A 14,039-nucleotide genomic window follows, 5' to 3' on the forward strand; every position below is an offset into this window, starting at 1 on the left:
TTAAAGCAATAAATAAGTGTGCTTGTAACCTTGAATTCTTTACTCCTGAGCCATCAGGACATGGGCATTATAGAAGCAGTTTAACTCCTTATCAGTGGCAACTGGCTTACTACGTATAAACTTAAACAGCTGTTCCCCTAGTTGAACATGTATTTGTATTTAACATGTACTTTGTATTTAAAAGTATGAATTACACTGAATTCCATATAGCATTTATGTTCAAATGACAAAGGCTGATCTTATCAAATACTGTCTGATGTACTTACGAAATAACACATTACAACATATATATAATTGTGGAAACAAAGTGAGACAGGCTCTTTGAAGCATGTGAAGTTTAGCACAAAGTCATTAAAATATATTAACACAGGGCAGGACTCTGCTCTATGCAACACCAGGATTTTTAAACACAGAGGTCCTTTAGCAAAGCACCAACTGCCTATCAATTCCTATTGATATGTAATTTGAGAGTACTTAGCATGAAACTGGAAAATTTCTATGAATTCTTTTTGTGCAAAATTCCTATGGAAAAATATATTTCTTTTAAAATGTTAAGCAGAAAGTTGTGACTTCTGTAGATTTTTTAAATATATTTCAGCTTTTTTCCAGTTTTTCAATGAAAAACAAAAGGTATTTTTGAAAGAGCAGGAGCTTTCTGTACAAAAACTATTTTTCTCAAAAATGAAACTTTCCAAGAAAAAGTCTCGGCCAAAAATTTTCAACAAATGATAAATTAATTTATTTCTGCAAACATTTGCAAACAAGATGCTGGTAAAAGATGTATAATCTTACTCAACTGATACTTAAGGTCCATAATGTGTAACCAGCACTTTCTGCATTTCCCTTATACCACATACAAAGAAAAGAAGTGCAGCAGAGTAACTCTACCATCAGAACTATGAAATTTTTCCATTCCTCCCCCTCCTCTAAATAACATAGCTGACCATAAAAATCCAATTAAAAAATAATACAGAAAAAAATCTGCAACTGACGGATCATTTCTATACCCGTTGCAGGAGGTTTGACTTGGTCTAACAAGCATTCTCCTTTTTATCCATTTTTTCATAACTAGTTGGTTTGGTTTATATTCTATATTTTGAAGTAACCCATGATTTTGTCTGTTAAAATGTGGGACTTACGATACAAACTTGTAGTTTGCAAGTTAAATTACATACAAGCAGCTGATGATATTCAGAATGCTTTTCAGGAGAAGAATAAAGTGTGCAGACTTCCCTTTTAAATGAATGCACTATAAAATATTCCTTTGTAAATCAATTTTCAGGATACTAAAAAGTGTCTTTAAACGCTTGATAAAGTATGAACCAACTATTTTGTTCCTTTTTGTGTCTAAAGACAGTTAAAATACCCCTGCAAAAAACACTGCAGTGTACTTACATGTTTGAAACAGGTAACGGGAGCTGCTGTAAAGCTATTGCTATTGATGTAGTTACCCCAGCTGAAGCCTTCCACGGGGACAGCTGCTAAAAGAAAGTCATTTCATTTAGGAAGTGAACCTCAAATCTTATATTTCCAAGAATTAGTTTCAGCTCTATCATACACAGTTACCTGTTTTAGTCTTTGCCTGGTTTTGTAACGTAGCTTGATACTGAGCATATGCTGCTAGTTTAGCCACTAATGGTTGTTTCTGTAGCACTTTAGCCTTCTTAGTTGGTGGTTTACCCTGAAACAACAAGAGTTAAGTAAACACAATCTCTCCAAGCTCCTCCTAAAACCTATTAATAAGCATGCAGGAGATCCACTCACTCAAATACACAAAACTTCTTTAAGAAGCTTTAAAAATGTTACAAGAAATTAATTTTCTAAAGAAAACTGCAGTTCTCCAGGGGCTCTGCAAAAATGTTTAAAAAAACCTAAAGAATAGAAGCTGACCAAGCAAATATTACACAAGTTACACTCAAGTAAAACTTGAAGCCACAAAAGCAGACTCCAGAAGTGGCCAAAACATCTTTCCCCCCGCAACTCCCAAGTATGGCAACCTGAAATTCAGCCAGGATCTACTGCTAACTAAGTGACCAAGACCAACTTCCAGTTTTATAATTCACTCAGGAACAGATTTCCATTCAGCTGAAACTACAGATAGATGGCATGCTGTTAATTTTTTACCCGAAATTATCTATGTCAATCTGTTCAGTTCATAAGAATTCAATTCTTTTAAAACACATGCATGGATCCCAGACTGACCACAGACAGACATGCATTTAAACAAACAAGCATTTTAGGAGAAGTGTATAAAGAAGATGGTTTCTGTACCGTTACCTGAAGTCTGGCCAGAATGCTGGCCTTCTTGGAGTTTGACGAGTAACTTCTGGAGCACGAAACACTGCAGAAGCGTTTTGTTTTAGAATAAAAAGCATCTCGGACGCCAACCATCCCGCACATCTCACATGTAGCTAATCAAGAAAGAAAAAAAGCCAAACCGTAAGGGTGTAACGAAGATTCAGATAAAACAGTGCAGTAAAAAGCTGGAGAGGCCATTCCACCAGAGAGGTCCTTTGGGTGGCAGCCCCACTTAGTTTCATTCTCCGCCATCAGTAACCTAACAATTAGGTTCAGATACTCAAAAGCAGCAGGGGGCCAAACTTTTTTAGCAGGCGGGGTCTTGCTCTGCTGCTCAGGGTCAGACAGATTGCCATAGCTGGGGGTCAAGAAAGAATTTTATGTTGTGATCAGCTTGGTATGGACCATGAGGTTTCTGCCTTCTTCTCTTGTGGGGGTCATGGCGGCCTTTCATGGATCTCTCAAGCATATTTTAACAACCTTTGCAGTTAGGCACTGTGGTCCTCCTGCTTTACCCATGGGAGGACAGTTTTTCCCATGGTTGTGTTTGGGTTGACTGTGTAGTTTTTTTCTAATAGGTTAGACAATGAATTTGTATAAGTAGTTTGGATAGCAATAGTTTCACAGTTTCTAGGGTCGGAAGGGACCCGAGTAGATCATCTAGTCCGACCCCCTGCCACGGTCCTGCCTTATGCAGGGTCTGGACTAGACAACCTCTGTAGATCCCTTCAAGTCTTCCCGTTCTATGAAATTAGACCTGCATGCACTCCAAGTGCCAATCCAATCCCCTACCCCTGCCAAATCTACTGTTCAGTGACCAGAGTGGGTATGGCAGAATTAATCTGGCCACTGGGGGGGGGGGGTGCCATGGCTGTCCTGAGGTGGGTGCCAGCACACGCTCCCCCTCTATACGACGCTGGTCAGGCCACAGCTGGAGTACTGCGTCCAGTTCTGTGCGCCCCATTTCAGGAGGGATGTGGACAACATTGAAAGGGTCCAGAGGAGGCCACCCGCATGATCCGGGGACAACAGGGCAGACCCTACGCTGAAAGACCGCGGGACATAAACCTGTTCAGCCTTCACAAGAGAAGGCTGAGGGGGGGCCTGGTGACTGTCTATAAACTCACTAGGGGGGACCAGAAGGGTTTAGGGGAGACACTGTTTCCCCTAGCGTCCCCTGGCATGACAAGGAACAATGGACACAAATTATTAGAGAGTAGGTTTAGATGAGACATCCGCAAGAATGACTTCACAGTTAGGGCGGCTAGGAGCTGGAACCAACTTCCTAGGGAAGTGGTGCTGGCTCCTACCCTGGGGATCTTTAAGAAGAGGCTTGATGACTACCTGGCTGGACTCATTTGAGTCCAGTCTTTTCTCCCGCCTAGGCAGGGGGTCGGACTTGAAGATCTACAAGGTCCCTCCGACCCGACTTCTATGATTCTATGCTCCCTGCTCCATGTGCCACTGTACTGTCTGTCCCCTCCTTGATACCTCGTGTGCTGCATACAGGCTGCCCATACCACTTCTGGTGTGCATGCTGCAGGTTGGCCATCTCCTCTGTAAAGCAAGTCTGTCATTTTACTCCCAGAGGCTTCAGTGAGACTACTTAAGCACTAAGGTCTTCCCAAATTCACACCTGAAATGGTATCTATTTTCAGTCTCTTCAATTTCCTCTCATACAGGAATAGAAGAAGTGAATGCCTAGTCAAAAGTTAATCCTCACCAAATGTGCTGCTCATTCTCCAAGTAACTTCTAGATTGTGTCTGCAAATCTAGACCTCATGCAACTTATTTCTACTGTCACTCCAAAAAAAGGCTCAAGTATTTTCTGTTTTCCCTTAACTGTCTTGGCCACTCGTACTTCTCGAAACACACATTTTCGGGGTGCACTATATGGTTAGCTTTTGGGTACTCATTCAATACAGGCTACAAGTGCCTTGTACCACTACGAACTGTCTGGCATGTGGTTTCCCTTCATAGAAAACATTCCACTGATAAGCAGTGAATCTGGCCTGATGTTGCTGTTTTAAAAAAGTAGCAATATTACTTTAAACACCATAAAGCATGATTTAAATTCGGTTGGGGGAGGGGGAAGGTAAACAGTTACATACTGGCAAGGTTATTTAACAGTGGTAAAGAATATTTACTACCATAAAAAACAACAGCAACAAAAATCTGTGATGCACTGCAAACTGATATATAATGTAAAGGAACTCTGGCTATACTTCCTAAAGGCATCTAAGTGAGATCCTGTCCTACCTTGTTCAAGTCCTGAAAATCAATTTATATACTTGCAACACACAAGACTGAGTCAGGACTTAAGACTGAGTCCAAAAAAGCAGAAAGGAGGAGACAGATGCATTAACTGATTTTCAGGAAATTAAGCAGGATGAAATAGTTCTGCACTTAAGCACCGTAAGTCCACTTATGTGCTTAAGAGGTGGAATAGAAGCTGACCAGTAAGGCACAAATCCCATCTATTTGCATAGGAATTTTATATTTCTTGAGAGCTGAACAGGAGCTATACCTTGTTTCAGTCTGCCAGCAATAAAAACTTTCAGTTGATTCTGCCTTATTCTCACACTGACGCATTTCACATGAGCTCACATGAGCATTAAATGTTTTCTCCCTGTATATTTGGCCTTGGACACAGACAATGCCAACTTAGACTAACAGAAACAAAGCACAAGATATGGTCACCTAAGAGCAACTGGACTGAAAATCCACAAACTAAATACCTGAAAAGCTCTGCACTCACCCATGCCGGATTTACCATCCGGGTAAGTGTAGACCTGTCCATTATTCTTGATAATTGGGAGACTGGATGGCAACGGAGCAACTTCCTCTTCACTCTCATCAGAGCTCGAGCTGCTGCTAGTATCCTCACTGCAACTATCATACCCGTCAAACATCCCGAATGAGTCACGTCGCTTCCTTTCTGACCGTGAAGAATGCTCAGTCTGAAACAGAACCATTGGGAAAAAAAAACAAAGAAAGGAAAACTGAATGAGTATAACGAGTTTTGGAAACACAGGTTTTGACTGCAAGGTGTTCGTGGAACTTCAGTTCAGCCTGCAGTTAAGTCCACCTCCTCTGTTTGCACCAATGTATCATCTATAGAATAGCTAATTAATTACTCAACACTGACAAGGTTCTTCACCCAGAAGCAGGCACTATTTGGTACTATTACATACAGAAAGAAAATCCTCTCTCAAAATTCACTCAAGGGTTATGAGACAACTCAGTCTTCTCTCATTTGGTTGACATCTTTGCAGAGTTCACTAAGTCTGATGCTGAGAGTATTGGAAGCCAACCAGATTACACATGCGAATGAATGCATCCCAAAGGGCTGCAGCCAATTCACTGACAACCTGAATTTAATTGCAGTGAGCAAATCATCCACCTAAGAAATCTGGATTCAGAGAAAAAGAAGTGCCCAATGCTATTGGTCTAAAACTTGGAAAGAATAAGTACACTAAGGATTGAGATGCTCCATTACTATGTTAAAGGGGCCATACAAATTGTTAAAATAGAAAGGTAACTAGTATGTTAGTGCTGCATGCAAGGAAAGAAGTCTGTCTCAGTACAGGGTATTTTTTTCTGACACTAGCCTGAGGTGAAGTGGAAGTACATACCTCTAAAATTCATTGCTGCAAAGGAAACAGTTTTGGAAGATGCCAATGAAGGCATTCAGCAATGTACAAAAGGAGACCTGCCTATGTCTATTTTATTGCAAGTCTTGCATTTTTTTACATGACAACTCTCAGCTGAAAGGATTTCACAAGTGTGTCACAGAGCAGCTCCTGCTAAATAGGCGAGTGCCAAAGTACCAATGCATGTATCGCACAATGAACCGATGATGCAATTTTTTGGCAGAAGACATCAAGGTCCTGTTCAGATCCATTCTCCTTAATTTTGCGTAGCAGAAGCCAGCAGGCCTTGTTCTCCCTCGTTTATCTTGTTTTTAATTTGGCTGAGCTCAGTGGAGCCAGTCCCAATGTACAGCATTGCAAGAAACAATTCAGGTTCTGTGTCTGATTAGCTAGTGTTGTGCTGCAATACTTTTCCCTCTTTGAGTTAACTGCTGAACACAATCAGATACTGTGATTATCCACAACACTGCCTGCATCTGTCTCCCACACATCTGCAATCACTGAAGTGGGAAAATCCTAAAGACCAATCATTTGCCTAAGTGGTCATTCCTTAGCAGCTGCCATAAGCAGATGGGACACTGGCATCACAAAGAATCAGAAATAAGTCTGTGACAACAAAACCACCTCAAGGCACCATATTAAAAAGCCATTTCTTGACGATCATAAAACTAGCATGTTATATATATGACAGAAATAGTACTCAGAACTTACAGATTTCACTAGATTTCTAAGCATCTTACCTATGTGAAGTATTCTGAACATCATCCTTGGGAGACAGGTAATATCTCCATTTTACAGAGGGAGAAAATAAAGCATGAGGGTATTCAATCCATCCAAGGTAAAACAGAAAGGCTGTGGCCATGCCAGAACGACAATCCAGTCCCAAGTTGAGGAACTTTTTTTCACCATTTGCATGCTCTCTCAATACCCAGTAAATACAAATTGGTAGGCATTGATAGACAAAGCAAGAGAACAGGATAAAGGCAGGCATTTTATCATTTAAGTATGGATTCAGACAATGAAGTGGGACAGGATTGAGCAAAGAAACTTTAAGCAAACTTTTGCCTCTGAGATTTTCCAAAAACTACATCTATTGCAAAGTTATTGTATTCACTAACTAAATAGAACAAGAGCAATATTTAATGACTATATCTGACTCTTCTTTCTTATATCAGACCAGCCTCTTGGCTGACCGCTTTAAGGTTTCTCCATGGTAATCCCTCAAATCCTTCTCCTGATCAGCGTTCTAGATGACTGCCCTACTGAAAACGCACTTATTTTACATTTGCCATCTGCTGGCCCAGTCATCTCATTTGCTTGTATCATCCCTACTCCGCATGCCTAAAGATTTTGTTTCCCATTCTCATCAAAATCTTGGTTTCCCTCTGCTGACCTTTTTCAATTCACGGTTCTCTCCTCTTTCCCAGCAACATGCCTAAACCCTGATGCGGTAGTAACTTTCCTTGCAGTCGAATTTGGTTTTCATGCCTATTGAGTCCCTGCAGCCCCTCCACACATATTAGCCCCACGAAGAACTGCTCTCAAACTACTACTTCTGATGCAGTGTAAACAGATGTTTCTTAGGTAGGAATTCACCAGTTTATTGCAAACAATGACAACCGGGGATACCGCACTTCCTGACAGCTGAGGGTGCCTAACATCGACCCCAACTTTACACCAAAACAAGGCCAACTGAGAGGAAATGTCTCATCTACAATAGCCATTCTTACTATTATAAGCCAGAGAGATACAAAATCAGTTATTACCTTGTGTTTGCATGAAAATTAAGTTAGAAGCTGAACAGCACATTGCCATGGATACAGTGCTCTGCATATTAGCAGGATTGTTAACAGATGAGCACACTAACCAATAGGAAAGCGAGGTTTCTTCCTCAACATTCCAGCAGATTTCTAACTTCTTACCGCTAATGGCTTACATTTTATTTCCTGAAGCATCCAGTTTATGCTAGCCTTTCTTTGCCAAATTACACAGGCTGCATACAAGCATTCATTTCTCCTGGTGGAAAATTTCCACCAGGAGAAATGATTTCAGAAGGAGACTGCAACTGCCCCGTCCCATACTCCTTCCACCTTCCCCAGATCACGGAGATCATTCTCCTGTGAGAAACTCTCCTGCGAGCAACATCTAACTGGTTGGAGTCGGGTTATTCTTCTACTGGAACCACGATTTTTCCTCCGGGAGAGAGCTGGAGTGTCTGGACAATTGTGGTTTCTACCAGGAGACTTGCGATTCTCCCAGTAGAAACGGATTGTGTGTATGTGGCTTCAGAGAGAGTTAATGCACTCAGGGAAATTTTTCAAGACAGGATTTTAAATCTACGATTTTAGCCATCCTCTGCAAGCTCACGCCTATTGAATATACAAGCTCCTGAAGTACCAGTTACCAAGCAATTGTCATTACCAATTTCACAAAGCAGGCACAACTTCTTTTCCATAAAGCCACGTGCTTCATTAAGTTGTCCCATTTAACTAACTCAAATGGAAAAGCTCTTAAAAAAATATGTAGCTTTCATAAAACATGTTTATTCAGACTTTTGTCCGTAAATGATATCGGTGCTCAGGGGAGAATCTGCTTCAGACACCCAGTGTACATTTACATTTAATACTTGCACTGTAATTTTGTGTATGCCGAGGGATTTGTGGAGAGTACATTTTAAAAACCTGATGAAAGTAAAATTACATAACAGATGTAGCCTATAAATAATGAAAAGATGCAACAATGAAAGAGTTAAGTCATGCCCCAGGAATCTGTGCTTCAGTTTTGGCTTACAGCAAGGGTACTACACTATTGTACAATATGTGGTCTGACATCTCATCCTAAATACCGAAGGCTGCAGGCTACAATAAATTGCAATATTCCTATCACAATGGTTCAAATGAGAGAAATCAAATGAAACTGGAAGTTAATAAAATTACTTACATAAAACACTTGCTTATATCTTTCATTTAGAGAGTGACCTAACCTACATCTTTCTGTTGGAGGAGGGACAATAGAGAAGAACTTTTCTACCTTTTAGATACAAGCAGCAGCGTTAGGACACTCTCTCTTCTAGTCTTTCTTTTTTGTTGCATCTCAGTTTCTTTTCTTTTGACAGCTCCAACACAGCTGTACAGCGGTTCTACTTCTGCATCTCCAGTTCCCACAGGACACACACACACTGGCTGTGGGGGAAACTGCTGCAATACAAGAATGCAATTCTAGCCAATTTCGTGTATTCCTCCCACTTCAGTTACTGGCGGTGGACATTGCCCTCTGCTGGTGCTGCAAAGTCAGTTATTCCTATTAATAGCAAACTGGACTGCAGCTGGTACGATTCCCAACCCAACTCTCTGAGGTGTCTTAGCATCCAAGAATGTTTCTCTTTCCTTAAGCAGATTCACATTTCCTGCCAATTCCAAGCAATTCTCAAAAGTTCTCACGATCATGGTTTGCAGGCTGTAAGTATCATGTACAAGACACATTTAATGTCCTATAGCCTTACTGGGTAAGATTCTGCCATCCCATTCTAATAAACACAGAGGGAAAGAAAGGAGCAATAAAGAGGCATAATGCAATTACCCAAGCTGGAGTTTTGCCAGGACAGGTCTAGCATCCCAGGTCTTGCAAAAGTTGCCACAAGAGACTTTTTAAAATAATTGTGTTGAAAAACAGCATCTGCAGCAGCTGGAGGATCAGTGAAAAGAACACCCCGTCAGAATCTGACACCATTGTCTGCAGAGGTTGGAGGTCGAACTCTGCTTTGCTTGATCAAAAATCTAGGAGGACAGCTAGAAGCAAGAAGGGACCAAATGTAATGTTTACATTTGCGTGCTTTAGTAATCAGAAACTACAGCGGCACTGAGATTTTAGTAACTTATTCTCTCTCTAAAAGTCCACCTAAAACCACAAACAGCTTGAACTAATTCCAACAGAACTGCATCATATTAAGTTGTCTATTAACATGGGTATGCTTAGTGAGGACTGTCACGAGGGGGAAAAAAAAAGGAGAAAAGAAAAAGCTTCCCCAAACCCTTTAGAAGCTGGAATTAACAGGAAGAAGGCTGGAGAAAGTTTGTCTCTACCTCAAAATTATTACTAGGATAAAGGGCACTAGTTTCACCTCTGAGAGCCAAGGGTCTTCTTCCCCCCATGCCAAAAATGTCTTGAGTGGGGGAAGTCTGAGGCCCCATAAACCACGGACTAGTCTAGCTTCAGTTAGCAGGAGAAGAGGTGTTCTGGGAAATGTCTGTAGCAAAAAATAATAATAATAATAATAATAATAATAATAAAAAAAGTACTGGAAAAGTAAAGTGAAGCAGTTCCTAAAAAAAAGGTACTAGAGTCAGGATGGTAGGCATGTCAACTGGGGCTTGCTGTCTTAAAGATATTGCACACTTTGCATATGTGCAAACACTGAAAACTCACTGGGGAAATATGACAGAATGCAACTACTGGGGAAATAGCATCCCTCCACCCCCAAGACAGACAGACAGACAGACACTTACTTCTTTCTTGAAGAGGTACTACACCATTCTGGCCCAGCAGGGAGCCAGATGACAGTGCACGCATCAAAAAAACATGATGGAGCTTAATTAGGCATACCAATATCTAAGTGCTATGGCAGAACGCCCCTGCCCCCAGCATCTTAACAGATGATCCTCCTCCCCTAACCTTGGGCAAGAAACTGTGTTGCTAAATCGGCTTGGGACAGAGAACTGGCAGCTACTCCCTACTGCACACAACTATCTAACCTGTATGGCAGCTGAGGTAACAATGTGTTTAATGCATGTCTATGCAGGGACTATGTGCCTGCTCCATACAATGCACATGCTCTTTTGAAATCATGACCAAGTAGAAGGCTAGCCAGAAAAGGTGAGTTACATAAGCCAAAACACAACACAAAAAGGGAAATAAGTATTTAATCAAAACATTTCCTTAATTATGTCCTGATGGAAACCAAACTCAAGGGCTGGCAGACCACCATGAGTAGAAGGCAAGAACCTGCAACAGAAAACATCCTACCCTTCAACCTAGATAGCTCTTCTCTGTGCCTTCTAGGAGGAGCACTCTGGCAGCTGCTAACTGCTGTCACAACATGGATTTGGAGACATAGAGGAAGGTTTCAAATATCCAGATCCAAGTCTATTCAAAATATTAACTACACTCACCAAATCTTGAACAGCTTCCAGATACGAGAAAGGAACCACTACAGAGCTTTCATAAAGATTACTAAAGGCCCATCACAAAGATTTGCAGCTGCACCACACAGACCTCAGCTTGTATTGAAACTTAACCCCAAAATACGTAACTACATTACAGGCAGCTGAGGCATAGATCAATACACTGAGGTCTGCATTACAGGGGAGAGGTATAACCTCTAGGACAGTTGCATCACATCAGAGGCTACTACTAGCACCTAGTACCACCTACATGAACATGTACCTCCGCAGGACCCACAAGCTATTAACCACGAACAGACTCAATTAAGACATTTTATCACTGTGCAATATTTTTCTTTAAGTTTTATAAGAAATTTGACATCCATATTTTTTTTTTTTTTTTTTTTAAGAAAAGACTTAAATATACATGGTAAGCTCAGTCCTAACTCTAGATGGGAGTAAACTGTAAGCACCACCAATTCAAGTGACTTTTTTATTATTACATCTCTTTCATATAAAAGCTAACCAACTAGAACAATTGAAAATGTGCAGATTTATTGTATGTCTGTCCTCTCTGGTTCTGTGTAGCTAAAACCTTGTCATAACATTACAACTATAAGAAATGCAAACAACTCAGCAGCAACTTAAGGTAACATAAGAGGAGATTTATAAACAACATCTCTTCTGATTCCCAGTTTTTACTTCTCCTCTGGGGAGGACTCACTTCTAGCCAAGAGTGTGTTGCCAATTATTGCAACAATTAGGTTCCATCTGAAAAAATCATTACACACAGTTTTGCTCTTCAGTTTGTGCATTTAACAGCACTTTGTCTATTATCAGTCTCACCTATTTGACAGGGGCCTTCTGAGGGTGGAAGCGATCCTCACATATTAGAGGTGTTTATTTAAAAAAGTTAGGACTGGAGTACCACTAGAAAGTTACAACTGCTTTTTAAAAACTAATTAGATTTCAAATTGATGCCATAAATACAAAGTAGGAGAAAGCAACCACTCCATTTCAAAATACAGTTCAGTATCAGCAGGCAAAAAAATAACCAGCTTAAAAGCAGAAAGCCAGCATGAAGTTCAAAGGCAAGGATTCTCAGGGGCGATGTCTTTTATTGAATCAGCTGCACATTGCAATAAAAGGTGTCACCCACTAGATCAGCAGTTCTGAACCTTTTTCAGTTGATATACCCCCTGATCTCAGAGTGAGACATCATGTACCCCCTTTCAATGGGAAATTAATTTTTTTACGCCCTTCGACCTGTGTTAGACAATGTATGAAATATATCTCATGTACCCCCTGATGAGGCTTCATGTACCCCCAGGGGGTTCATGTATCCCTGGTTCAGAACTGCTGCACTAGACCCGCACCTCCAACATAATGTGGTGACCATCACCGCTACAACAGCACTCCAGCAGCACCACTGTAAGATGTTCTGGGCACCTTGCAGGACTGGAGTCAATTTCAGGGAGTCAGAAACCTGGAAAGGCAAGGACACGGACACCTCCAACTTCTCTGCCTCCCCAGCAGGTAAGTTTGAAGAAGTAAAAATCTTGTTTTCAAGGTCCTAGTCATGTCCCACTGCATAAGGCTGAAGCGTTTCAGTACCAGGACCTAGATGATGTTGGGTTTGCTCCCATGTAGCAACGGTGTGAAAACCAGAGACTCAAATGACAGCAGAGCACGAAGCTCTTGGGCTGGCATTGCACAGTGACAGCTTTAACCCCCTTTACGACTTCCAGTCTCCCTGGCTCTTTCCCAAGCGGCTTCTCCCAACTCCGACATCCCGTCAGCCCCCGCCCCAAGCCTCCCCCAGCCGCTGTCATGCTCCCGACACGACAAACCAACCTTCCCACGGGACGTCCCCTCCCTACAGACCAGGGCTGCGGGGTCACATCTCAGGCCCAAGCGGCGGGGCCAGGTGTCTGACAGTTATCCTATTTGTACAATTTCAACCCTCGCACGTATTTGTACATACGTATCCATTGCATGCATTTGTACAGACACACGTGGATTTGCTCTCTCAACTCTGACATGCCGTCAACTCCAGGCCTTCCCTACCCCCGACACGACAAACCAACCTTCCCATGGGACATCCCCGCCCTACAGACGGGGGGCTGCCAGGCACCCAACAATTATCTCATCTGTACAATCACTTCAGCCCTCTGCACATAGGCACATATCCACTGTAGGCATTTCCATGTGAACTTGCACGTACGAAACCACGGATTCGTATGATCCGCGGCAGCAAAAGCGTTCAAAAACAGGCATGATCGTTTTGGAGGCTGCACATCGAGGCAAAAACCAAGTCGCTCTTGCCGACGCGGGGGTTCGCTACCAGCACTTCACAGTGGCCTGCCTCGAAATAACGAAGTGCTTCGACTTGGAGGACCTGGGGCTCTCGTGCTCGCTGGAGAGCACGGCCGGCACAGGGAGGACACGAGAAGTTTGCAGACTCTCTTTTCAGCCCACGAGACTTGTCCGCACTCCCCACACGATCGTTGCCCCCCGGCAGGCTGGGACGCGCTGCCCCGAGCTCCCCGGCACCTGCAAGTGGCCCGGCCGCCCCGGGCTGTGGGGAGAAGGCGAGGGGGGAGCGGGCCCGACGCTCCGCGAAACTTTCCCGGCCCCGGCCCCCTCCCAGCGGCCGGCCCCCGCCCCCGCCGCTCACCAGGTCCTTTGTGTTTTCCATCAGGCCCTCATGGGCAGCGGGCGGCCGCCGCCGCGCCCGGCCCTGCCCCCGGCTCGGCCCGCGCCACCTGCACGCCCCCCCGCCGGGCCCGACGTCCCGCCGCGCACTCGGGCCACAGAGAAAGAAACCCCAACTCCCCGGGCCAGACTATCAACAACATTAGCATCCCCGCAGTGCGCAGGCGCGGCGCGCGGCCCGGCCCCGCCCCCCGGGGCTTTGCGGCCCTCTCGG

At 43.0% G+C, this 14,039-nt stretch overlaps 1 protein-coding gene across 7 annotated transcripts in view; it reads right to left on the reverse strand.

Annotated features, from left to right (window-relative positions):
- Positions 1-14,039, reverse strand: part of MBTD1 (mbt domain containing 1) — a 48,962-nt gene that overhangs the window by 34,709 nt on the left and 214 nt on the right. Inside the window, exons 1-5 of one of the 7 annotated variants that reach the window (XM_090061691.1) lie at positions 13,788-13,991; positions 5,057-5,258; positions 2,272-2,411; positions 1,567-1,681; positions 1,396-1,478 (exon numbers count right to left, since the gene is read on the reverse strand). In XM_090061691.1, the coding sequence (XP_089917817.1) occupies positions 1,396-1,478; positions 1,567-1,681; positions 2,272-2,411; positions 5,057-5,258; positions 13,788-13,808 (561 nt within the window). In that variant the 5' untranslated portion in view covers positions 13,809-13,991. Of the gene's footprint in view, positions 1-1,395; positions 1,482-1,566; positions 1,682-2,271; positions 2,412-5,056; positions 5,259-9,530; positions 9,916-13,787; positions 13,992-14,039 lie in introns of those variants that run through there. The other 6 variants (XM_090061688.1, XM_090061687.1, XM_090061686.1 and 3 more) reach the window with 6 other exon arrangements.

Source organism: Crocodylus siamensis, chromosome 8 (assembly GCF_052110815.1).
Source record: "Crocodylus siamensis isolate JL-2025a chromosome 8, ASM5211081v1, whole genome shotgun sequence".
NCBI classification, from domain to species: domain Eukaryota; kingdom Metazoa; phylum Chordata; order Crocodylia; family Crocodylidae; genus Crocodylus; species Crocodylus siamensis.